The 26,491-nt window shown below is 40.1% G+C and overlaps 1 protein-coding gene across 9 annotated transcripts in view; it reads right to left on the bottom strand.

Moving 5' to 3' along the window:
* Nucleotides 1–509: 509 nt before the first annotated feature.
* CRYZL1 (crystallin zeta like 1) overlaps nt 510–26,491 on the bottom strand; it is a 51,093-nt gene continuing 25,111 nt past the window's right edge. For 2 of the 9 annotated variants that reach the window (XR_012432043.1, XR_012432045.1), the window contains 8 exons: nt 23,962–24,030; nt 13,756–13,889; nt 12,588–12,699; nt 9,474–9,607; nt 7,915–8,036; nt 6,383–6,488; nt 2,316–2,361; nt 510–1,088 (listed from right to left, as the gene is read on the bottom strand). Coding sequence is in view for 6 of the 9 variants with exons in the window: in XM_005548777.4 (XP_005548834.1) it covers nt 989–1,088; nt 2,316–2,361; nt 6,383–6,488; nt 7,915–8,036; nt 9,474–9,572; nt 12,588–12,699; nt 13,756–13,889; nt 23,962–24,030 (788 nt within the window). In the remaining 3 variants the exon portion in view is untranslated. Of the gene's footprint in view, nt 1,089–2,315; nt 2,366–5,793; nt 6,265–6,382; nt 6,489–6,695; nt 6,866–7,914; nt 8,037–9,473; nt 9,608–12,587; nt 12,700–13,755; nt 13,890–23,961; nt 24,031–26,491 lie in introns of those variants that run through there. The other 7 variants (XM_005548777.4, XM_045387774.2, XM_005548775.4 and 4 more) reach the window with 6 other exon arrangements.

Below are 26,491 nucleotides of genomic sequence, written 5' to 3'. Positions count from 1 at the left end.
ACGCCCACTGTCCTAGCGGTGACCCTGCCCTGGCGCTTCTGCCGGGTCCTCGACAGGAGTCCAATCGCCAGGTTCAGCGACGCTTCTGGAAAGCGTGCGATCCAGGGCGCTGATGTGCACTACCCTGTGGGGCACCGAAATAGCTGAACGCTATTTAAGCCCGCAGCAGGGATGTGATCAGCCCAGGGTTTGGCGCCTGGATGAAAAGGAAACAAACTTGAGCTGCGGCCATGGGCTGCTGCTTCCACAAACTTGAGAGAGGGCAGTGGCTGCTGCTCTCAATAGGCAAGGAGAGGGGACTAGGCCACCTTCCTCAACCCCCAAATAGAGAACTCAGATAAGACGTCAGCACGCTTCCTATACCAGCGCAGCCTCCCGACAACCTCCCTTCCCCCTTCCCAGTGCCTGGTCATCTCAGCCTTCCAGGCAGCGGCCACTGGCAAGTTAATGAGATCCTCTTCTTTGATCCTGGGGAAAGCCGGAGTGAATGAATAGTTGAAAACACAAAATTTAAGTGCCTATGGGCTAGGTCCTTTAAGACTTCAAAATATACTCAAATGCTTAAATGATGACAGCAAAGACTTAAGGAAGGTGTTGAGAACGGAGTTGACAGAAAATTAATACGTTACTTTGATAGCTTAGCAAAGGCCTGCAACAGCTTTATCAATAGAGTAGTGTGGCTTTTGCTGAAAGCAGTTTTCTTCATGGAAGGAATTTTATAGCAGGGGCAAAATATATAGAAATAATGAAAAGGGCTTTAGAAAATTCCCTTAAGATGTTAATTATAGAATTATCTTGATCATTTGCACAAGAATTTTTCAAACACTTTTCAAATGTGTCAACTGAGCATCTTGTCTTAGCAGGGAAACGTGCTTAAAAATACAACTTGCTTTTCTCTTCCTTGGTTTTTCTCAACAATTTCCAAATAAAATTTTGGCTTCAAATACTGGAATACGTTCATCCGATTGAAGTCTGAGAAAGAAGAAAATTAAAATTGAACAACTTGCTTTTTTCTTCCTTGATGTTTCTGAACAGCTTCCATGGAAACTTTTGCCTCATACAGTGGAATGGGTTCATCCAACTGAGGTCTGAGAAGGAATGAAATTAGAAATGTCAGGTCAAGTTAAAGTAGAACAAATGGGGTGGTATATGACAAATCCTAGTGCTCAAATCTATTACTTTATTAATTTTTTGAGACAGACTCTGGCTCTGTTGCCCAGGCTGGAGTGCAGTGGCACGATCTCAGCTCACTGCAACCTCTGCCTCCCAGGTTCAAGCGATTCTCATACTTCAGCCTCCTGAGTAGCTGGGATTACAGGTATGCACCATCAAGCCTGGCTAATTTTTGTATTTTTAGTAGAGATGGGTTTCACCATGTTGGCCAGGCTGGTCTTGAACTCCTGGCCTCAAGTGATCCGCCTACCTCAGCCACCCAAAGTGCTGGGATTACAGGCATGAGCCACTGCACCCAGCCTCAAATCTATTACTTTAAGTAATTCAAACAAATTTGTCCATTAGTGTTTCCAATGTTAAAAGTGGTTAAGTTTTGAAGGAAAAAAAATTATCTTCTTTATTTACTACCTCTTTTTTTTTGAGACGGAGTTTCTCTCGTTGCCCAGGCTGGAGTGCAAAGGTGAGATCTTGGCTCACTGCAACCTCCACCTCCCAGGTTCAAGCAATTCTCCTGTCCCAGCCTCCCCAGTAGCTGGAATTATGGGTGCTTGCCACCAGGCTCAGCTAATTTTTGTATTTTTAGTAGAGACAGCGTTTTGCCATGTTGGCCAGGCTGGTCTCGAACTCCTGACCTCAGGTGATCCACCCGCTTCAGCCTCCCAAAGTGCTGAGATTACAGGGGTGAGCCACTGCGCCCGGCCTACTCCCTCTTTTATAAGTGATAAACATTCAACTTTAAACAAATATACCATGGTTTTCTCTCCTTCAAGCTATTGGTTATTTCAAGTTGCTTTGGGAGGGGTGATGAGGAAAAGCAAAGGGTGAGGTACACTATATAATGGAGTGAGGAAAACTCACAAGCCACTTCTATTTCTGGGAGTACCTACTGGTGTGCCACCAGATACACTTTGATAAATATTAAAGAGCAGCTATTTATCTAAATGAAATATAAGGTCAGTAAAAAAGTAATTACAGTTTCTGCCACTACTTTCAATGGCAAAAACCACAATTATGTTTGCACCAACCTAATAATAAAATATGGAGGCAACAGGCACATGGCGAGAGCTAAAACAAAAGTGGGACTGCCTGCCTTAGCTCCTTGAAAATAGAAAAACAACAATGATTTGGTTACTTTAGCGTACCTGAAAACACCAGTTGATAACTTCTCCATCACATCCTTTAAGATACGTAGCTGGAAGGATTGTTAAGGTGGCAATGTAAAGGAGAATTAAATAAAACCATTCAATAAACAGAGGATGCCAGGCAGATCACTTTCTCTTGTTTCAAGTTTTGTACTCTCAGAGATTCAACATGTTAAGTTAGAGAAATTCTGGAGGACGTCAAGTTTAGCTCCACAGCAGGGAAGTGATTTGAGAGTTGGTGGTGTAACAGAGCCTAAATTTCCAAGAACAAGTGACAAGAGCAGCAACTCAAGCCTGGTGCTTATCCTAAGTGCTCACCACTATTATCTCAATGGATGGGAATGAAATAGTGTCTAGTTTTCATTTCTATATTACATATGGCATTTTAAGTTAAAAACAATTTTAGCACTTACATATCTTAATTTAGATGTACATTTGTTGACCAGGCTGTTTGGTAATAGGCTCAAAATTTGTTTGCAGAAGCCAGTAAACTTTGTGTGTGTGTGATATACAGTCATTCCTCAGCATCCATGAAGGATTGGTTCCAGGACCCCCATGAAGACCAAAATCTCCAGATACTCAAGTCCTTTACAGAAAATAGCGCAGCAGGTTGGAAAACAAGGCTCTCTATAAAAAATTAAAAAATTAGCCAGGCATGGTGGCATGTGCCTGTTGCCCCAGCTACTGGGGAGGCTGAGGCAGGAGGATCCCTTGAGCACATGGGTTTGAGGTTACAGTGAGCTGGAATGAGCACTGCACTCTAGCCAGGGCAACAAGCAAGACCCTGTCTCAAAAAAAAAAAAAAAAAAAAAAAAAAAAGGCATATTTGCGTATAACCGAGGCACAGCTGCATTATACATTAAGTCATCTCTATGTTACTTATAATACCTAATGCAATGTAAATACTATGTAGGTAGTGGTTATACTTTTTTTTTTTAATTGTTGTGTTATTACTTTTTCAGAGTTTTTTTTTTTTTGAAACAGGGTCTCCCTCTGTGGCCCAGGCTAGAGGGCATGATCATGCTCACTGCAGCATTAACCTCTCAGGCTCTAGTGATCCTCAGCCTCCCAAGTAGCTAGGACCACAGCGATTCACTGCCACACCAGGTTAATTTATTTTATTTTATTTTTTTGTATAGACAGGGTCTCCCTATGTTGCCTGGACTGGTCTCGAACTCCTGAGATGAAGCCGTCCTCCTGCCTCAGCCTCCCAAAGTGTTGGGATTACAGGCGTGAGCCACTGCCCCCGGTCTCCAAATATTTTTGATCTTTGATTCGTTGAATCCCTGGATGTGGAACCCTCAGATACAGGGGGCTGTATGTCACTAAGAGAATCAGAAAATGATGTAAAAATCAAAGAAAAATCTCTCTTGCTAATTTAATTGAAATTATAATATTAAGATCAAAATGCTATGTAATTGCCAGTACTTCTGAATTATTTATGGCCTAGAATGACACAGTTGGAAGGAGATGTCTCTGTTAAATCACAAGCAGCAACTTAGCTTGTATGAACTGAATGAGGAGGGTTTACACAAGTGAGGACTACAGTATGATTCAGGACTTTAGAAAATGCAAATTAGGGCTGGCTGCAGTGGCTCACGCCTGTAATCCCAGCACTTTGGAAGGCTGAAGCAGGTGGATCACCTGAGGTCAAGAGTTCGAGACCAGCCTGACCAATATGATGAAATCCTACCTCTACTAAAAATACAAAAATTAGCCGGGCATGGTGGCATGCGCCTACAGTCTCAGCTACTTGGGAGGCTGAGACAGGAGAATTGCTTGAACGTGGGAGACAGAGGTTGCAGTGAGCCAAGATGGCGCCACTTCACTCCAGCCTTGGTGACAGAGCGAGACTCCGTCTCAAAAAAAAAAGAAAAAGAAAATGCAAATTAGAAAATATAAGTCATTTAAAAATATTTTTAAAAGAAAACTGAAGAATATAAATTTACTAATTCACATCCCTGCAAGTTCCCTTCCTATTGCTGTTAACAAAATTCTCACCTGTGTGCATAGCATATATTTCTGATTCTGGAAAATGTACAGTATTTCATATACACGTCATGTTTCAACTTGGTCCAAGGATTTGTCAAATAGGTTAAAATTGCCTTCTTATTGGGAGAGGTGGTTTGAGAGAATTAAGTTATATACAGCAAAGCAGTCAGTCTAGTTTCCAACATGTAAGATTCAAAACTAATAGCTACATAGTATTCCAATATTAACTAATGTTACTTTTAATAGCCACGTGGTATTCTCCATTGTAGCATCACTCCATGTTATTCTTAATAATTACAATGTTATTCCTAATAATTACAATGTTATTGGATTGGACATATACTTTTTTTTTTTTTTTTTGAGATGGAGTCTCGCACCGTCTCCAGGCTAGAGTGCAGTGGCGCCATCTCAGCTCACTGCAACCTCCGCCGCCCAGGTTCAAGCAATTCCCCTGCCTCAGCCTCCAGAGTAGCTGGGACTACAGGCGTGTGCCACCACGCCCAACTAATTTTTTTTTTTTGTATTTTTAGTAGAGACGGGGGTTTCATCATGTTAGCCAGGATGGTCTCGATTTCCTGACTTCGTGATCTGCCCACCTCATCCTCCCAAAGTGCTGGGATTACAGGCATGAGCTACTGCACCAGCCCGTGTACCTTTTTAAAAAATGACATTAATTAAAAATCCTTTTAGAAAGTTAAATCTAATTTTCAAATTTAATAGGAAATATTTAATCAAACAACTTTAAATTCATACATGCACTACAAGAAGGGGTTTTGAAATCTACTCCTTAAAACTCAATACATGCAGTATACTAATTACGTAACTTTTTTTTTGAGAGGAGTCTCGCTCTGTCACCAGGCTGGAGTGCAGCAGCACGATCTCAGCTCACTGAAACCTCTGCCTCCCAGGCTCAAGCGATTCTCCTGCCTCAGCCTCACGAGTAGCTGGGACTACAGGTGCGTGCCACCACGTCCGGCCTACATAACTATTTTAAAGCTCTGAATAAATTCTGTCATTGCTCCCGGAGGGAACTGGCCTTTATATGTATCACACATATATGACTAGGCACATTTAAGAAACGTAAAGTATGATATTCACTATAAATAAAAGGAATTCTTAAGTTGACCCTACTCTAAAGAGGTTTGGACCTTTCTTTTTGAAATTGTTTGTATATTCCAAACTTTTTTTTTTTTTTTGAGGCGGAGTCTTGCTGTCTCCCAGGCTGGAGTACAGTGGCTCGATCTCGGCTCACTGCAAGCCCTGCCTCCCGGGTTCACACCATTCTCCTGCCTCAGCCTCCCAAGTAGCTGGAACTACAGGCACCCACCACCATGCCCGGCTAATTTTTTGTATTTTTAGTAGAGACGGGGTTTCACCGTGTTAGCCAGGATGGTCTTGATCTCCTGACCTTGTGATCCGCCTACCTCGGCCTCCCAAAGTGCTGGGATTACAGGCGTTGAGCCACTGCACCCGGCATATTCCAAACTTTTTATTATTTTTACTCAACTGGAATGATTTGGCTTCAATCACACCAGACTTATCTCTGAATGACTTCTGTTTCAAAACTCAAACCCATCTTCATTTGATAAAGATTTACTAGCATTGATATTTATAAAACACTCCACAAACTCTTTAATTTAGAAAAGTATTCTGAAATGTTTCTGTGCAATGGCACCATCATAGGAGTAAGTGTGCAACCTTTCAAGGTGATGTGTAATTTCCTTAACGTCAGGTTAAAAACAAAATTTTCCACGTATCTTATGGCTTATCTCCATTCAGAAAGGAGAGAGACTGCCTGAGTGTGATTCTTGTTCCGCCACTTGCTGCATCCTTGAGTCTGTATCAACATCTCTAGGCTTCGGCTTCTTCACCTGTGAAATGGGGATGGTAACAGGACTTACATCTCAAAAGGCTGCTTTAATGTTTAAATGAATACTTGCAAGGCACTTGGAACACTGTTTGGCATACTTAAGGAAACTTAACTGCTATTATTATTTCCTATTATCGTAATGAAAGAACTTAGTACAGTACAAGGTTTCAAGCCAGAAACTCAAATCAGTCGATAAAAAGGATATAAAGATATTTTCCCTGTTGTACATTTGACAAATTCCAAACTTCATCATTCAGGAAAGCTAACGTTGCTCCCTTGAGGAAAAGGCAATGGCTATCTGGAGGATCCAGCTTGGATAGAATAAAACAAAGACTAATCAATTATTGTGAGTTTAACAGCAGGATGATTGGTATCTTGAGTCAGAAAAACTTCTACACAAATTAAATGATGTCCAAATCACAAAAATATGCACATAAATAACATTTAATAACATGTAAATGATAATATTTTCTATTTCATGGTCCAGAACGATGAACAATGATAAGTACATGGCAGATGCAAGGCCGATCTAGAGTCCTGGTGATGAAATGGGAGGGGTGTGTGTGTGTCTTTTCTCGCCATCTTCATGAGGGTGTTGGAAAATCAGTGAAGATTGGTATGTGAGAATTATGGTATTTGCATATCAGCCATCATGTAAATATGTAACTAGAATGCTGAAAAAGATAACCTTGAGAGATAACATACATAAACATGTATAGTAATTCCAGTTTGAATAATTAGGAAATTGTGATAATTTTATACGGAAATATTTTGCTAAGTATATATCAACGATGTTCAGATAGCAAAAATGCTATCTGAAATACTATTAAAAATTCATGCCGGGCGTGGTGTCTCACGCCTGTAATCCCAGCACTTTGGTAGGCCGAGGCAGGTGGATCACCTGAGGTCAGAAGTTCAAGACCAGCCTGGTCAACATGGTGAAACCCCGTCTCTACTAAATACACAAAAATTAGCCTTGCGTGGTGGCAGGCGCCTGTAATCCTAGCTACTTAGGAAGCTGAGGCAGGAGAATTGCTTGAACCCGGGAGGCAGAGTTTACAGTGAGCTGAGATCGTGCCATTGTGCTCCAGCCTGGACAACAAGAGTGAAACTTCATTCCAAAAAAAAAATCATAAGTCACATGTCTAAATCACTAAATAAAATTATACTTCATTGCTGAAAATATGTCTCTGGTAGGCAGTATTTCAACAATTTGGCCAACATGTTGCTAAAGTAAAAAAAAGCTACATTTCTACATATAAAATATGTAGCTACATATAAAATATGGAATGAAAAATAAAGGTAAATTTCTTTATGATTCAGATTTTCTTTTTATGAGACAGAGTCTTGCTCTGTGACCCAGGCTGGTGTAGAGTAGTGCAATCTCAGCTCACTGCAACCTCCGCCTCCCAGGTTCAAGTAATTCTCGTGCCTCAGCCCTCAGCCTCCCAAGGAGATGGGAATATAAGCCTGCACCACCATGCCTGGCTAATTTTTGTATTTTTTCTAGAGACAGGGTTTCACCATGTTGGCCAGGCTGGTCTTGAACTCCTGGCCTCAAGTGATCTACCCGCCTCGGCCTCCCATAGTGCTGGAATTATAGGTGTGAGCCACCGCGCCTGGACCAGATTTTATACTAATTTAGTCACACTCTTTGCCTCAAATAACTTAGACTTTATTGTTTGTTAATTACACCCCTTTGGTGTAATGGTAATGCTTTATGGTTTCTGATAATACCTGAAGGTTTTCTTCTGTTGTTACCCAGTGGCCTCCAACACCAAGAAGTGTGATGATATCATGTTTATGTGGTAGTAGTTGTAGTTTTACAGCTGGTTCATCATCTTTACTATACAATCTCACTTGCAAGGGAATAGTTTAAAAAAAAAAACAAGAGAGAGAGAGAAGAAATATATTTTATAAAAATCTGACAAAAATTTATTCTTCAAACAAGTTCTTATTTATTTAGAGACAAAGTCTTACTATGTTGCCCAGGCTGGCCTGGACTCCAGCAATCCTCCAGCCTCAGCCTCATGAGTAGTTGGGACTACAGGCGCAGACCACTGTGTCCGGCACTCTCTTTACTTTTTAATGTACGAATGAGGAAACATTTTTCTTAGAAAAAGCCACACACAATGTATTCTGACACCACAAAATCTACTTTTTGCATTAAACTGATCATAAAATTTATTCTCCATTTAATTACAATTTATTGTAAATCTATTTATTATAGAAATAAATAAAGATAAAAAGTCTATCTTCATTTGAAAACCAGGCAAGGTAATGTAACACATAACCAAATCTGATCATTAACACTGATAGCTTAATATAGTGAGATGAGTTGATTCCCAGTTAAAAAACTCAGACTCAGGATAGTCTTAACATAATTACTGAAATGTCCATGTGAAAAAATGATGCAATAAAGTATGAATTTACTTCCACTGACAGATTATCCTGAGCTATTTTCAAATCTTAGAAAATACTGGTTTAAAAAACCACACGATAGTCATAACCATATTCATCCATGATTTTCAAATTAGAAGATAAATTCTACCAAAGTATAAACAGAAGCACTTTGCAGGCCTGTAAAACCTACCCTTTAGGAGTCATGCTATTACTTAAGTGTGTTCAGAGTAAGTGTTAAAAAAATACTGGTTAAACTAAAAACATTCAAGAAAGTGAAACTGGAACAAACTTTGGCATTTTCCAAATAGAGACTGCAGACATCAACTATCCAATAGAAGGCAGCCTCACACAGCAGATGGGACTGAAAAGGCATCGCAATGACGCTGTGTTATCTGGGAACTACTGAGGAGGCCATGTTTCTGGATTTCTTGTAGCAATATGTCATTTGTTACTCTAATGTCTACACCAAGCTCGTCCAACCCGCAGCCTGCCCAGGATGGCTTTAAATACGGCCCACACAAATTCGTAACTTTCTTAAAACATTGTAAGACATTTTTAAGATTTTTTTTTTTTTTTTTTTTTAGCTCATCAGATATCATTAGTGTTAATGTATTTTATGTGTGGCCTAAGACAATTCTTCTTCCAACGTGGCCAGGGAAGCGACACCCCTGGTCTACACTGTAAAAGATAAGCATGTTCTCTCTTACATACAGTACTTACAATGAGAATAAAGTAGAAGTTCCAATTTAAATTAAAAAGTCTTTAGTTAAAAACAAAACCCAAAACTCAACATCCAGTTTAATAAGTGCATTAATAATTATGCCCTAAATTTTTTTCTTAAATTCATCAAACTAAAAAAACTACACAGGCTACTAATTTCGTAAGGTACCTACCTCCAGCATCTAGGACAATATCTACTCCCAGGCCACCTGTTTCTTCCAAACAGCTTTCAGCAACATGAACTTTCCCATTAGATACATCAATCACTCGGGCTGTAAAGGACAGGAAATCAGGCAATTGTACTGTTCTGTATGTGATCAACACAAACAAATCAGGGAAAAAGAAAAAGAAAAGCAAATAAATATCTATTCTTTGAAATGAGTTAAGCAATTCAAACAATTACTGAATTTAAAGGGAGAAAGTCAATTTAAATTATACTTTTTCTCATCTAACCCAATATGGGATATAGCAGTCTAAACGAAGAGACCTATATATTTAATAAAATTAAAATGTGAACATTTTGAGGAGAAGGTGATCCAAGGCTGGTCTGTTGACACAGAGCACTATTTTCTACAGCTATAGGGTATGTTGCCAGAATTAAGAATCTGAAAACACAGAGGTACATGTATAATAAGACATGAACTGGAAGATTAAGTCAGTTTCTTTCTTTTTTTTTTTTTTTTTCCAGATAGGGTCTCACTCCATTGCCTAGGATAGAGTGCAGTGGCGTGATCACAGCCCACTGTAGCCTTCAACTCCTGGGTTCAAGCAATCCTCCTGCCCTAGCCTCCCAAGAAGCTAGGACTACAGGTACATGCCACCATGCCTGGCTAATTTCTTTAAATTTTTTTGTAGGGACAGGGTCTTCCTATGTTGCCTAAGCTATTTTTGAACTCTTGGCCTCATGTGATCCTCCTGTCTTGGCCTCCTGAATCCCTGGGATTATAGGTGTGAGTCACCACCCCCAGCTAGATTAAGTAGGTTCTCAAGTATGTTCATATTTAATAGTCTTTAGAGCTAAAAAGCATCAAAATATACAGATGATGCTCATCTTTATGATGGGCTACATCCCAATATACCCACTGTAAGTAAAAAATGCACTTAATATCCAATAAACCCATCGTAACATTTTGAAAATCCTAAATCAAAACACTGTCAGCTGGGAACAGTCTGTATTTGTATAATAAGGTAATTATCTGCTAGAGGCTGTTTCACCGTTTCTCAGTCATAGAAATCTCCCTCTCTTCCCCACTTACTCTCCCAAATGAAGAAAAATCTTAAAGCTAAGGAAAAGGAACATGATTTTTAGAAGAGTCAGTACAAATTAAATAGATTTTAACTGGCTGCATTAAAGGATATTAGTAGTATCATATTAATAGAATATAAATTATTGACAGAATTAAAAATAATTCTCAGAATTTTGAACTGGCAAATAACAACATGTTTGTATTTCCTTTCTGTATCTTTTAAGACCTTCTAGTTGAAGAGAATTCCTCTTAGAGCTGCCCAGATTAGTGGTGTAGTCCAACAGAGTAATCTAGGATTTGGAGGGAAGGAGGAAGAGGACAAAAGGGAAAGGGGACAAAATAATCTAGGAAAGGCAAATTAACAAATAAGGAATTTTCCCTTCATTCATGTTCTTTTTATTCACACCATTCATGCTTTTTTTTTTTTTTTTTTGAGATGGAGTCTCGCTGTGTCACCCAGGCTGGAGTGCAGTGGCATGATCTCGGCTCACTGCAAGCTCCGCCTCCTAGATTCATGCCATTATCCTCCCTCAGCCTCCCGAGTAGCTGGGACTACAGGTGCCCGCCACCACACTGGTTCATTTTTTTTGTATTTTTAGTAGAGATGGGTTTCACCATGTTAGCCAGGATGGTCTCGATCTCCTGACCTTGTGATCTGCCCGCCTCGGCCTCCCAAAGTGCTGGGATTACAGGTGTAAGCCACTGTGCCCGGACCATTCATGCTGTTTTTTTTTTTTTTCTTTTGAGGCGGACTCTCACTCTGTTGCCCAGACTGGAGTGCAATGACATGATCTCGACTTACTGCAACCTCCACCTCCCGGATTCTACCAATTCTCCTGCCTCAGCCTCCTGAGTAGCTGGGATTACAGGCATCTGCTACCACGCCCAGCTAATTTTTGTATTTTTAATAGAGATGGGGTTTCATCATGTTGGCCAGGCTGGTCTTGAACTCCTGACCTCAAGTGATCCACCTGCCTCAGCTCCCAAAGTGCTGGGATTACAGGTGTGAGCCACCATGCCCAGCCTATGCTCTCTTTCTCCATTCTATTTTCAAATCTCTTCTTTTTCCTTTTCTCTTCCTTTCTTCAGCCCCTGTATTGCCTTCCTTCTATTTCTTGGTTATCTCTGTCACAAGTATAATGTAACAATGGAAATTAATGTGAGCTTTACTGTCAGGCCTGGGTTCAAATCTCATTCCAGTCCTTTACTAGGTGTATATCCTTGGAGAAGTTAGTTCTCTGAGGCTCGTCTCTAGTTCTTCCGCACCCAGCCTGCATCAGGTGTTTCTAAACTGCATCAAAGTTCACCTAATTCAAAGTTGAGTAAATTGTTGAAAACAATGGGGCAAAGAGGAAAAAACTGAAAAATGTAAGTTTACAAAAAACATAAGTAATTAAAATTAAAACTATCACTTAAGTAAATTGGGGCTGGATATGGTGGCTCATGCCTGTAATTCCAGCACTTTGGGAGGCCAAGATGGGTGCATTGCTTGAGCTCAGAAGTTTGATACCAGCCTAGGCAACATGGCTAAACCCATCTCTACAAAAAATACAAAAAATTAGCCGGGTGTGATGGCATATGCCTGCAGTCCCAGCTACTCAGGTGGCTGAGGTGGGAGGATCACCTGTCTCTGGGGAGGTCCATACTGCAGTGAGCCATGATTGTGCCATTGTACTCCAGCTGGGTGACAGAGTGAGACCCTGTCTCAAAAAAAAAAAAAAAAAAAAAAAAAAAGTAAATTGGGAGATAGCACATACACTGCATTTTCAAACTGACTTTCGTTTGGGATTTTATAAGTTTTTTTTTTTTTTTTTTTTTTTAAGATTATATATAGATGAGGTCTTCTATGTTGCTCAGGCTGATCTCAAACTCCTGGGCTCAAGTGATCCTCCTACCCTGGCCTCCCAAGGTGCTGGGGTTACAGTCGTGGGCCACTGCACCTGGCCAAGGATTTTGTACTTGGTTTTACAAGTACATTTTTAAAGGTGATTTTCCTCCAAAATTCCTTGTTTTAAAGTCTGTGCTTGTAATACTACCCACCTATGGGAGGTCTGAATCTTTCAAGGCACTGCTTATCTTCAAGGCTGCATGCTGTTGAAATCACTTTGGCTCCTCTATGATGTGCTAACTGAATAGCTATTGTACCAAATGCCTGTGTAGAAAAAAAATATACAGTGGGTGTACGGTTATAGGGCAGAGGCCATATCAAATTGATTTCTTTATATTATTTAATAAAGTATCTTTAGTGTTACTTTAGTATATTTTAAAATGTTATCTAATAGGAAAAGAGCACAGTTATGGGCAATTTTAAGAGTGGAAATATTTGATTGACTTTCTTCTTTACAAGGGGTGGTGGAAAAGCTGCATGCCACAAGCTGTCACTCGGTCTGACCACAGCACATAATTTCAAGGATGGAGGGTCACATTCAGACACATGGCCTTGCAAAGAGAAAACTGGGCCTTGTCAGTGTGATGGTCTAAGCTAATTATATACTATATATAGGAGTCCAGCTACCTCTCTTTGAAGATCAAAACACTTCAAAAGCTCCATCCTGTTCAGACCCATGGGGTAAGTTCGGGGAAACACTACTATCCTGATGTTGGACATCAGGCTGAAGCCAATGCTGAAGACAGCTCTGCCTTTTCTTCAAAGAAAAGCAGGAAGAAAGCATTTAATCATAAGCCAGTTAGAAAAGAGAACTATAAGTTAATTTCAAGTTTTTCTTGACATTTTTAGATGACAGTATTTTACATATTGTTTTAGTGTCTTGCACTGTTTTGGTATATGTAATATGTTTAAATTAGGACGTGCTGATCTTTTGTGTGATCCATCTATATATAAAATGCCAATACTTGGTCAACGTAAGTGTGAGGGTGGGAAATAGGCTACAAAGCTGGTAGGGAGTTCTGGACTATGACTTCAAGGGCTCATGCGGTATCTTAGGCTTTGTCTAACAAGAGTGAATAAAAATGGCTTGTCTGCTTTTTAATGTACCAGCAGATTCAAAGTCATAAACTAATCACACTAAATCTAACTTTGATCTTCTATTGATAAAAGCTGCTTATTATAACAAAATAGGACACTGGAAAAAAAGTCAATCAATAACCTATTGGCAAAGAATTATATTAGCAAACGGATGGCTCATTGCTAAATTTCCTAAGTTTACTATATGCTGCTCTGTTTCTTAACAAAACCATTAGCACCTACACTTGCTCCATCCATTATCAGCACTGATTTTCCAGGAGAGACATGAGAAAGATAATGCAGAGCTGTATAGGCGCGCACTCCATCCCGAATGCTTCCTGCTGCTTCCGTCCATGTGACCTTTTCTGGTTTATGAACTATCATAAAGAACAGGAAGAAACAATCTGTTAGCAAGTCCCATGAGTCCTACCTCCTGGATCTATTTCTCTCCATCTCTACTACTACCATGGCCCTGGTCCAAGCCCCCACTCCCATTCTCTCTCACCTACATTACTTTCCATTATTGCCCATGAACAATTCTCCACATAGGAGTCAGTGTGTGTTTATTTTTAAAATGTTTTATATTGTGAAATAAAACACATGCAGAAAAAGTATGTAAAATATAAAATACAGTTGGATGAATAAATATAAAGGAAATATGCAAAGTTAACTACCATCCTGGTGGCGAAAGACCACAGCCATCACCCCAGCAGCCTCTTCTCTCCTCATCAGAGGTCACCACCATTCTCATACAATTTCTCATTTGTATCACTCAAGTACGCATTTCTAAACAATACAATTTCGTGGCTGGGCGCAGGGGCTCATGCCTGTAATCCCAGCACTTTGGGAGGCCAAGGCCGGCGGATCACGAGGTCAGGAGATCGAGACCATCCTGGCTGACACGGTGAAATCCTGTCTCTACTAAAAATACAAAAAATTAGCCAGGTGTGGTGGCAGGCACCTGTGGTCCCAGGTACTTGGGAGGCTGAGGCAGGAGAATGGCATGAACCTGGGAGGTGGAAGTTGCAGTGAGCTAAGATCGTGCCACTGCACTCCAGCCTGGGCAATGTTAGACTCCGTCTCAAAAACAAAAAACAAAAAACAATTTTGTATTGCCAAGGCTTTAAACTTTATCTGAACGGAATCATACCACATGCATTCTTTTCTACCTCGCTTTTTATGCTCTACATTACGTTTTTAAAGCATCCTTTCTGTGGATGAGGCTGTTAGATCACTTTCACTCTTGTTGTTTTATAGCATTCCAATATATTAAAAACACCTTCATTTGCTTATCCATTGTTTAGCTGATGAACATTTGTGTTGTCTCCAGTTTTTGTCAGTTACAAACAATGCTGCTAAGTGTGTTTGTATATGAAAGATATTGTTACACTGTGCATGGTTTTTCCTAGGATATTTAAATCGGAGTGGAAATCCCAGGTCCCAGGGTATATTACCTGTTCCTTAACTACACCTTTCCAAAGTGACTGCATCAATTTACTTTCCCACAGGACTGTCCTGTTGCTGCAAATGTCCTTGTCAACTTGTGGAATGATCACATTTATACATTTTTACCAATTATGAAGGTAGGTAATAGTTTCTTACTATGATTTTAATTTGTTTTCCCTGACTACTGAAAGAGGTTGAGCATCTTTCCATGTTTATTGCCCATTTGGAATTCCTTCTGTGAATTCCTTTTTCAAGTGTTTATCAATGTTTCTATTGTTTTGTCTTTTTCTTATTTAGAGCTTTACAGGAATTCTTTATATATTGTAGATAAGTCGTTTATGTGCTATAAATATTATTTTCAACTTTGTGTCTTCTGTTTTCAATCTCTTTAACAGTATCTTTAAAAAATAGAAGCACCAGAATGGTATTTTAAAAAGATAAATGATATCCTAACAATTCTCTGCTTAAAATTTATCAATGGCTTTCCACTGCACTTGGAACCAAATGCAACTCCTAATATAGTTTAAAAAGCTCCACATGATCTGACTGTTAAACTATTCCTTAACATGTTTCACTATTTTTGTTTTGTGTTTATGCTGTACACTGATGTGATTTTTCCTTTCGCTATTTTTGTTTTGTGTTTATGCTGTACACTGATGTGATTTTTCCACAATACACGGAATTCTTTTTTTTTTTTTTTTTTTTTTGATACGGAGTCTCACTCTGTCGCCAGGCTGCAGTGCAGTGGCGCAATCTTGGCTCACTGCAACCTCCCCCTCCTGGGTTCAAGCAATTCTCCTGCCTCAGCCTCCCAAGTAGCTGGGATTACAGGTGTGTGCCACCATGCCTGGCTAATTTTTGTATTTTTTTAGTAGAGATGGGGTTTCACCATGTTGACCAAGCTGGTCTCAAACTCCTGACCTCAGGTGATCTGCCTACCTTGGCTTCCCAAAGTGCTGGGATTACAGGTGTGAGCCATCGCGCCTGGCCAAGAAATTCTTTCTTGTTTTACCTAAGATCAACTTTATAACACTTTCACAGTCTTTACCAGCTCTTTCAAATGTTTCCTCTAATATCAATGATTCCTGTGGACTAGGCAGAGTAGTTAGCACTGCATTTAGCAACTAGTGCCATCTAGTGGGGGAAGTGGAGCATTCAAACATGCATGTTGAAATGCTCAGACAAGAGCCTAGAATTAAAACAGTAAAAACATATTAAGCACCAGGTGATAGCACACACAGTACTTTATTCCTTAGGTAACTCTTTAAGACAGCTATTCTCCCAATTTTACAGATTATGAAATAGGGTTCAGGGTAATTGATTAATTTGTCTAATGCCACATAGCTCATAAGGTGAATATATGACTTTAAAGCACATCTATTTCAACAGTGCATGCTCAGTCAACATATAATTTACTTACTGGGAACATCTTCTATCAAAAGGATTGGAACTATCATATTTTTATTAAAAACTCAATCATGTTGTCCTTAAAGAAATGCTAACTGCGGCCAGGCGCGGTGGCTCACACCTCTAATCCCAGCACTTTGGGAGGCCAAGGCTGGCGGATCACCTGAGGTTAGGAGTTTGAGACCAGCCTGGCCAACATGGTGAAACCCCGTCTCTACTAAAAATACAAAAATTAGCCAGGCGTGGTGGCAGGCGCCTGTAATTCCAGCTACTTGGGAGGCTGAGGCAGGAGAATCGCTTGAACCCTGAAGGTGGAGGTTGCAGTGAGCCGAGATTGTGTCATTGCACTCCAGACTAGGTGACAGGGCAAGACTTTGTCTCGGAAAAAAAAAAAATTACTACCTGCAATAAAATTATATTTAAAATTTCAACAGTTCTAAAATTGCATGGTTAGATGTGGGTTAATATCAACACACTTGCTTTTGTGTTGGGGGTCCACAGGTGTTTATTATGTTATAAAAACTAAACAAATAAGGCCAGGTGCAGTGGCTCACACCTGTACTCCCAGCACTTTGGGAGGCCAAGGGGGGCACAGCACCTGAGGTTGGGAGTTCGAGACAAGCCTGACCAACATGGAGCAACCCCGTCTCTACTAACAATAAACAAATTAGCCAGGCATGGTGGCGCATGCCTATAATCCCAGCTACTTGGGAGGCTAAGGCAGGAGAATCGCTTGAACCCGGGAGGCAGAGGTTGCAGTAAGCTGAGATCACGCCATTGCACTCCAGCCTGGGCAACAAGAATGCAACTCTGTCTCAAAAAACCAAAAACCAAAAACCAAAAAAAAAAATTAAACAAATAAATGAGAGCCATATTTCAGCATCCAAGAATTATAATTTGATTTCTTTCTAGTTTAGGTCCAAAGGAATAAAAACAACAATGCTGAAAATATGTGCAAAATTTTGAATGAAAAATAAAATTAGTTTTAGGCTTGACAGAATTGCTGAAGAACTGAAAAGTACAAAAGAGCTGGAAGAATTACTCTACTCTTTAGCTCTATTACCATGTTTGAGAAACAGGACTAACATCACGTTTTGGGGGAATGTTTGAAACATAGCTCTTTGGTTTGGTAAAGAACAGACTTACTTGAGTTGAAAGTGACTGAGCACTGAGCACTCATTAAACAATTATGAAGGCCAGGCACAGTGGCTCATACCTGTAATGCCAGCACTTTGGGAGGCCAAGGCGGGAAGATCACCTGAGCTCAGGAGTTAGAGACCAGCCTGGGCAACATGGCGCGACCAGTTTCTGCAAAAAAAAAGTTAGCCAGGCATGGTGGTGCATGCCTATTGTCCTAGCTACTTGGGAGGCTGAGGTGGGAGGATTGCTTGAGCCCAGGAGTATGAGGCTGCAGCAAACTGTGATCATTCCACTGCACTGCAGCCTGGGCTACAGAGGGAGACCCTGTCTCAAAAATAAACAAATAAACAAAAAACAAAACACCAAAGACAAATTAAAAAAAAACAAAAACAAATTATATACAGAAAAATCACCACGCAAGTAATAGAAACTAAAATAGAGTTGTAGTGAACTGAAAATTTCCCCCTACAAACTTGCTGGGAAACTGAAATTATTCCCTTTTATAAAAGGTTGGAGCTACAACAGAGATTAGAGGTTATTTAGCTGAGTGTCCTCATTTATAGACGCAGTCAGCGTGTCTAGGATCTAGCCTAAAGGTCACACTGTTAGTCATCATTTTTTTTTTTACATTGTAAATTGACAAATTATAATTGTATAAATTTATGGGGCACAAAGTGATGCTATGATTTATGAATACAATGTGGAATAATTAAATCAAGCAAGTTAACATAGCCATCATCTCAAATACTTAACATATTTTATGATGAAGACATTTGAAATTTACTCTCAGCAATTTTGAAATGTACAATACTCTATTATTAACTATACTCACCATGCTGTGCAAAGAACTGAAAATAAAAACATACCCCTCGGCCAGGCGCGGTGGCTCACGCCTGTAATCCCAGCAGTTTGGGAGGCCGAGGTGGGTGGATCACCTGAGGTCAGGAGTTCGAGTCTGGCCTGGCCAACATGGAGAAACCCCGGCTTTACTAAAAATACAAAAAATTAGCTGGGCGTGGTGACGGGCGCCTGTAGTCCCAGCTACTCAGGAGGCTGTGGCAGGAGAAATGGTTGAACCTGGGAGGCGGAGGTTGTAGTGAGCCAAGATGGCGCCACTGCACTCCAGCCTGGGCAATAAGAGCAGAATTCTGTCTCAAAAATAAATAAATAAATAAATAAATACATACATACATACATACATACATACATATCCCTCCTGTTTAGCTGAGATTTTATACGCTTTGTCCACCAACACTCCATTTTCCCCAGCCCGCAGCCTCTGTAGCCACCATTCTACTCTCTGCCTCTATGAGTTTGTTTTAGATTCCACACAGAAGTGAGAACATGCTGTATCTGTCTTTCTGTGCCTGGCTTATTTCACTCAGCATAGTGCTCTGCTCTCCATTTCCATCCATGTTGTCACAAATGACACAATTTCCTGCTTTTTAAAGGCTCAACGGTATTCCATTGTATATATCTATCCCCCATTATTCATTCATCTGTTGATGGACACTTAGGTTGAGTCCATAACTTGGCTGTTGTGAATATTGCTGCAATGAACATGGGAGTGCAGACATCTGATTTCAAAGTTTCTGGGGCAAATATCCAGAAGGAGGATTGCTGAATCATATGGTAATTCTATGTTTTGATTTTTGAGGAACATTCATACACTTTCCATAATGACTGTACTAATTTACATTCCCACCAACAGTGTGCAAAGTTTTCCTTTTCTCTACATTTTTGCCAATACTTACCTTTTGTCTTTTTGATAGCAGCTATTCTGACAGGTATGAGATGGTATTTCTTTGTGATTTTAATTTGCATTTCCCTAATGATTACTGATGTCGAGTATTTTTTCACGTCTTCTTTTGAGAAACGTCTATTCAGGTCCTTTGACCCTTTTCTACTTGTTTTTTTCTTCCTGCTATTGTCTGAGCTCCTTATATGTCACTATATTAACCGCTTATCAGATGTACAGCTTATCAACATTTTCTCCCAGTCTGTAGGCTGTCTCTGCAAGCTGCTGTTTCCTTTGCTGTGTAAGAGGTCCTTCTTAAAGTACTACTTTTTTTCTGAGACAGGCTGGAGTACAGTGGCGCAAATACAGCTAACGGTAGCCTCAACCTCCTAGGTTCAAGCAATTCTTCCTTCTCAGCCTCCCAAGCAGCTGGGGCTATAGGCACATACCACCACATCTAGTTTTTTTTTTTGGATTTCTTATAGAGACAGGGTTTTACCATGTTGTCCAGGCTAGTCTCGGACTCCCGAGCTCAAGCGATTGGCTCTGCCTTGGCCTCCCAAAGTGCTGGGATTATAGGTGTGAGCTACTGTGCTTGGCCTAGTTTTTTTCTTTTTTTAAAAAACAAACTTTTTGTTGAGATGATCTTGCTATGTTGCCCATTCTTAAAGTATTTCTTTCTTTCTTTCTTTTTTTTCAAAATTTTATTTGCTGGTAGAGACAAGCAAGTTGCCAAGGCTGGTCTTGAACCCCCGGGCTCAAGCAATCCTCCTACCTCAACCTCCCAAAATGTTGGGATTACAGGCGTAAACCACCACACCCAGCCTTAAAGTACTTATTTTATCTTATTTTATTTTTTTGAGACAGAGTCTTACTCTGTCACCCAGGCTGGAGTACAGTGGCGCAATTTTGGCTCACCTCTGTCTCCTGGGTTCAAGCCAGTCTCATGCCTCATCCTTTTGAGTAGCTCGGATTACAGGTGCACGCCACCACACCCGGCTAATTTTTTATATTTTTAGTAGAGACGGGGTTTTGTCATGTTGGCCAGGCTGGTCTCAAACTCCTGACCTCAGGGGTTCCACCCGCCTTGGCCTCCAAAAGTGCTGGGATTACAGGTATGAGCCACCGTGCCTGTCGTACTTCTTTTAAAGAAACATTTTGTTGTGTTTTCTTCCTCAAGGAATATCTGCAATTGTTTTCTCTATATACTTTAGTGGATTTCTGGACTTTAATCCATCCTCCTAATTTATAAATAAGTTAGAAGAAAAAGGTCATTTGTGTGGTTTGCCTGTCTTAGCTTAAACTTCATAGCTAGAAAATGGATGCTCTAATTTGCTTTTCTCCTTCTGGTCCATGTCATAACTTTCCAGTGTTCATCAGTGCCTAAAGGAATGGGCCTTGTTTGGTTGTTGTTGGTTTTTTTTTTCTTTTTTTTTGAGACGGAGTCTCACTCTGTCGCCGAGGCTGGAGTGCAGTGGCACTGTGTTGGCTCACTGCATCCTCCATCTCCTGAGTTCAAGCAATTCTCCTGCCTCAGCCTCCCGAGTAGCTGGGATTACAGGCACCTACCACCACGCCCGGCTAGTTTTTATATTCTTTAGAGATGGGGTTTCACCATGTTGGCCAGGCTGGTCTCGAACTCCTGACCTCAGGTGATCCACCCACCTCAGCCTCCCAAAGTGCTGGGATTACAGGCATGAGCCACCGCGCCCAGCCAATTGTTGTTGTTTTTAATAATTTATCTTCTATAGCAATTTAGTTTTGGTTACTTAATGAAAAGACTCCATATTCACGACGTTCTCAAAAGAACAGGGCAATAAGGCCAACCATCCAAGGAAACTCTGGGGCCAAAAACAAGATAGTTTCCTGTAAAGGAGCCAGTGGCAATCCTCAATTTTCAAACTGCACAATTTCAAAATAGCTATGGATTAGAGACTTTCACAGCATGGTATTTGAAAGAGATCTTTATCTTTCAAAGGAAGACACATACTTGGCTCCTTATCTAGGTTTAATGTACATTCCAATAAGTACAGGCCTCAGATCTCTGAAAAAGTGTCTTTTGGAAATTAATTTTTAATAAAATAATACAGTATTATTGGAAATTTTAGATATAATGAATGACATTAATTTAAACAAAAATTACTTTAAATTTATAATTTTAGCAATGAAATGTCAAAGATTTGTTAGCCTAGCTTGAGTTACTGTATGGACCCAACTGAGTAAGATTACTATTTTTCTTTTTTATTATACTTTAAGTTCTAGGGTACATGTGCACAACATGCAGGTTTGTTACATATGTATACATGTGCCATGTTGGTGTGCTGCACCCATTAACTCGTCATTTACATGAGGTATATCTCCTAATGCTATCCTCCTACCCCCACAATAGGACCCGGTGTGTGATGTTCCCCTTCCTGTGTCCAAGTGATCTCATTGTTCAGTTCCTACCTATGAGTGAGAACATGTGGTATTTGGTTTTCTGTTCTTGCGATAGTTTGCTGAGAATGATGGCTTCCAGCTGCATCCATGTCCCTACAAAGGACAAGAACTCATCCTTTTTTATGGCTGCATAGTATTCCATGGTGTATATGTGCCACATTTTCTTAATCCAGTCTGTCACTGATGGACATTTGGGCTGATTCCAAGTCTTTGCTATTATGAATAGTGCCACAATAAACATACGTGTGCATGTATCTTTTGGAAGACCCAAATCCAAATTGGCCTCTGTCCCCAAAAGGTCTGATTAGATATTACATTATTTAAGAAAAGAACCTAGGAAAAGGTTTAATTCAATAGTTCAAGAACATAAAAGAATGTATTTGCACCTATGTATATGGTATGAAGAACATAATGAATCCCAGTATAAGAAATATATGCTGGCTGTACCACTGCAGTCCTGGTGTGTCCACTGACCACACCTTCCTCCCCTGCTCACACAGGTAACTTCCACCTAACTTTCCATCCTCTACCTTTTCTCTACATCCTTAAATAACATATGCTTAATTTTGTACATTTTTGAACTGTATATAAATAAATGGTATGGGGACTGTTTGTATTCTTCTGCAACTTGCTTTTTTCACTCAATATTGTTTGTGAGAATCATTCACTTTGATATGTTTAGCTCTTACTCATTTTCACGGCTATATAGAAATTCATTCTATGAATATCTTCAACTATCCATTTGCTTGGTGATGGACATTTAGGCTGTTTCCAGTTTCTTTCACTATTACAAATAATGCTGCTATGAACTCTTATACAGTGTGTCTCCTAGTGCACATCAAATTTCCATAGGCTATGTAACTATGAGTGGAATTACCAGATCTGATGTATATACATCATTACCTTAATTAGATAATGTTAAATTATTTTCTAACATATTTGTACCAACTTACATTCCAGTGCATGAAAGGTTCCATCATTCCACATCTTTCCCACCCTTTGGATGGTCAGTTTTTTTTTTTTTTTTGAGATGGAGTCTCTGTCACCCAGGCTGAGTGCAGTGGTACCATCTCGGCTCCCTGTAACCTCCACCTCCCGGGTTCAAGTGATTCTCCTGTCTCAGCCTCCCGAGTAGCTGGGATTACAGGCATGCGTCAATAGCCCAGCTAAGATTTTTTGTATTTTTAGTAGGGATGGGGTTTCACCATGTTGGCTAGGATGGTCTCAAACTCCTGACCTCAAATGATCTGCTCGCCTCGGCCTCCCAAAGTACTGGGATTACAGGAGTGAGCCACTGCGCCTGGCTGATGGTCAGACTTTTTAACTTTTGTCAGTCTAGTGGATGCATAATGTTATCTCGAAGTGGTTTTAATTGCTTTCCCGATTACTTAGGAGATGAAGCAACTGTTTAATATGGTTTCATTAAGTGTATATGTGTGTGTGTGTGTGTGTGTGTGTGTGTGTACTTTAAATATCCAAAAAGTAAATAACCATAAGAAAAATTAAAAATGAACATTTCAGTTAAACTCAATACTAGTCAAAAGATATTTGCAATAGAAACCAAAGATGAGTGTTCTTTTTTTTCTCTTTTTTGAGACACAGTCTCGCTCTATCACCCAGGCTGTAGTGCAATGGTGCAATCTTGGCTCCACCTCCAGAGTTCAAGCGATTCTCATGCCTCAGCCTCCTGAGTAGCTGGAATTATAGGCGTGTGCCACCAGGCCCAGCTAATTTTTTTGTCTTTTCAGTAGAGACAGGGTTTTGCTATATTGGCCTGGCTGGTCTCAAACTCCTGGCCTCAGGTGATCTGCCCACCTTGGCCTCCCAAAGTGCTGGGATTACAGGTGTGAGCCACCACACCCAGCCTGAGATGAGTGTTCTCAATTCTTTCCTGTCTCAAACTCTACATCTACTGTCTAAATTTTGTACATTTTTTGTTTCAATCAATAACCAAGAGTAAAAAAAAATTTAAAATTCTGATTAGGGATATAATTTAACAGCCAAGAGAGAAACCACTTTTCAAAGATCTTACCATGAGCAGTGTTAGTAAAACTTAAAGGTCTATATATTGTTTAGTCTGAATAAGAATTTTATGAATACTAATTATAAGCTAGAAGTATTCACATGACCAGCCAAACATTTTTTATATACATGACTGGTTAATGATACTTTATTAAGTACAACACTCATGGTAGATTCAAAAAAATTAAAATGTTATTAAACCATATGTCAATGAAGTAAGACTTATGTGAGCTCCAAAGTACTGGATTGCTACATACCCAAGTAATGCTCATGTACTCTAACAACTTCACAAAGTCCAGGGTCTTCAGAGTCCAGGGGCAAAATTCCTAAAAATCAAAATAAGATATTTAAGGGATATAAGCCAAAAATTCATTCCTAATGAGAGGCCAGTAAGTATTATTACAAATTTTATTCAGTGGAATTTTGAGGAAGGTTCCAGTAATTACTAGTGTGGATAAGAAAAAATTCAGAAATAGGGAAGTGCTCTGTGCCACTCCTCCTATCTCTTTCTTCTTTCCCCTCTGAGTGATAGTAAGATGACGGCTGATGTTATAGAACGAAGTCAGAGTCTTGGGAGTATCTGGACTCCTTGCTAAATTTCTCCCTGATGGGCCGGGCGTGGTGGCTCACACCTGTAATCCCAGCACTTTGGGAGGCCGAGGCAGGTGAATCATGAGGTCAGGAGTTTGAGACCAGCCTGGCCAACATGGAGAAACCCTGTCTCTACTAAAAATATAAAAAATTAGCTGGGCATAGTGGCGGGTACCTGTAATCCTGGCTACTCGGGAGGCTGAGGCAGGAGAATTGCTTGAACCTGGGAGGTGGAGGTTGCAGTGAACAGAGATTGCGCCACTGCATTCCAGCCCGGGTGACAGTGTGAGACTCCATCCCTCAAAAAAAAAAATTGTCCCTGATGGGTTGGGCAAGGTGGTTCACACTTGTAATCCCAACACTTTGGGAGGCCAAGGCAGGAGGATCACTTGAGGCCAGGAGTTCAAAGCCAGCCTGGTCAACATAGTGAGACCTCATCTTAAGAAAAATTTAAAAATTAGTTGGGTGTCATGGTGTGCACCTGTGGTTCTAGCTATTGAGGAGGCTGAGGCAGGAGGACTGCTTGACTCTAGGAGTTCAAGGCTGCAATGAGCCATGATTACACCACTGCACTCCAGCGTGGGATAAGAGCAAGACTGTGTCTCAAACTAATAAACAAACAAAATTATCCTTGATGCATGGCTACCTTCCTATAGTTTGGTTCCGTAACATACCTCAGTATTTTTCTTTTTTTTTTTTTTGAGACACAGTCTCGCTCTGTCGCCTAGGCTGGAGTGCAATGGCGTGATCTTGGCTCACTGCAACCTCCGCCTCCTGGGTTCAAGCAATTCTCCTGCCTCAGCCTCCCCAGTAGCTGGGATTACAGGCATGCACCACCATGCCCGGCTAATCTTTGTATTATAAGTAGAGACGCAGTTTCACCATGTTGGCCAGGCTGGTCTTGAACTCCTGACCCTGTAATTCATCCACTTCAGCCTCTCAAAGTGTTCACAGGCATGAGCCACCACACCCGGCCAGAGTATGTTTCTAATAAAATCCCATTTTTCTTCTAAGGTAGTCTGATTTTATTTTGGTTTCTTACAAAAAGAATCTTGAATAATACAGAGTGCCACTGATTTCCTGAGCAGAATAAAAAGATAAGAAAGAAATAATCAATTCTCCAGGATAATGCCTGAGTCAAAGGCAGTACCATAAAATACTGATGAAAACCTTCTTACAAATCTATCCTTTAAGAATTTCAAGCATGCTATAAGGCTAAATATTTTTTCTTTCTTTTCTTTCTTTTTTTTTTTTTTTTTTTTGGACAAGGTCTCTCTCTGTCACCAGGCTGGAGTACAGTGGCGTGATCATGGCTTAATGCATCCTCAAACTTCCAGGCTCAGGCAATCTCCCATCTCAGCCTCCCGAGTAGCTGGGACTACAGGTGTGCACCACCACACCTGGCTAATTTTTGTATTTTTTTTGTAGAGTCGAGCTTTTGCAATGTTGCCTAGGCTGGTCTTGAACTACTGAGCTCCAGTGATCTCCCTGTCTTGGCCTCACAAAGTGCTAGGATTACAGGTGTGAGCCACTGCATAATATATATGGCCCTATATAATACATGTTATATAAATGTTTTTTAACTTTATGTCTTCCACAGAGAAATGGAAATTTCAAAGACTACTATAAAAGTCATACCCTATATTTGTGTTACTGTCTAGGATGCAGGTTGCAACTATAAAAGTCATAGCCTATGTTTGTGTGACTGTCTAGCATACAGGTTGCCAAATTTCAAAAATACTATGGATTTAAAAAAAAAAAACAATAAATTAAATGTTTCAAGTCAATTTTTAGTTTTACAAGATTTGTAAGAGAAAAGCTCTGTATGATTTCAGTTGAAACGGTGCATGGAGCTTCTATATGGCCCAGTCAGTCAGCAGCCTTCAAGAACGTGATTTGTGACTTTCCTTTTCCCTAAAGACTTCAGTCTGGCCACAGACTAAGCATCTGCCAGAAAATCTAGGCTACACCAAGTACTATAGAAACTATGACTATCTTTTTATCTGTAACATTGTTCTACAGCTAAATATGAAAAAGTTTTAAATGTTCTGCTATTGCAATCAAGGTCCCAATTTTTATCATCAATAGAAATTGGACAGTAAATTTCAAAAACCAGGAAAGTCTTTCTTTTTTTTTTTGTGATGGAGTTTCATTCTTGTTGCCCAGGCTGGAGTGTAATGGTGCGATCTCAGCTCA

The sequence above is a fragment of the Macaca fascicularis genome, chromosome 3 (assembly GCF_037993035.2).
Source record: "Macaca fascicularis isolate 582-1 chromosome 3, T2T-MFA8v1.1".
Lineage (NCBI taxonomy): Eukaryota > Metazoa > Chordata > Mammalia > Primates > Cercopithecidae > Macaca > Macaca fascicularis.
Note: the sequence above shows the minus strand (reverse complement) of the source record. Positions and strands in the feature narration are given on the sequence as shown.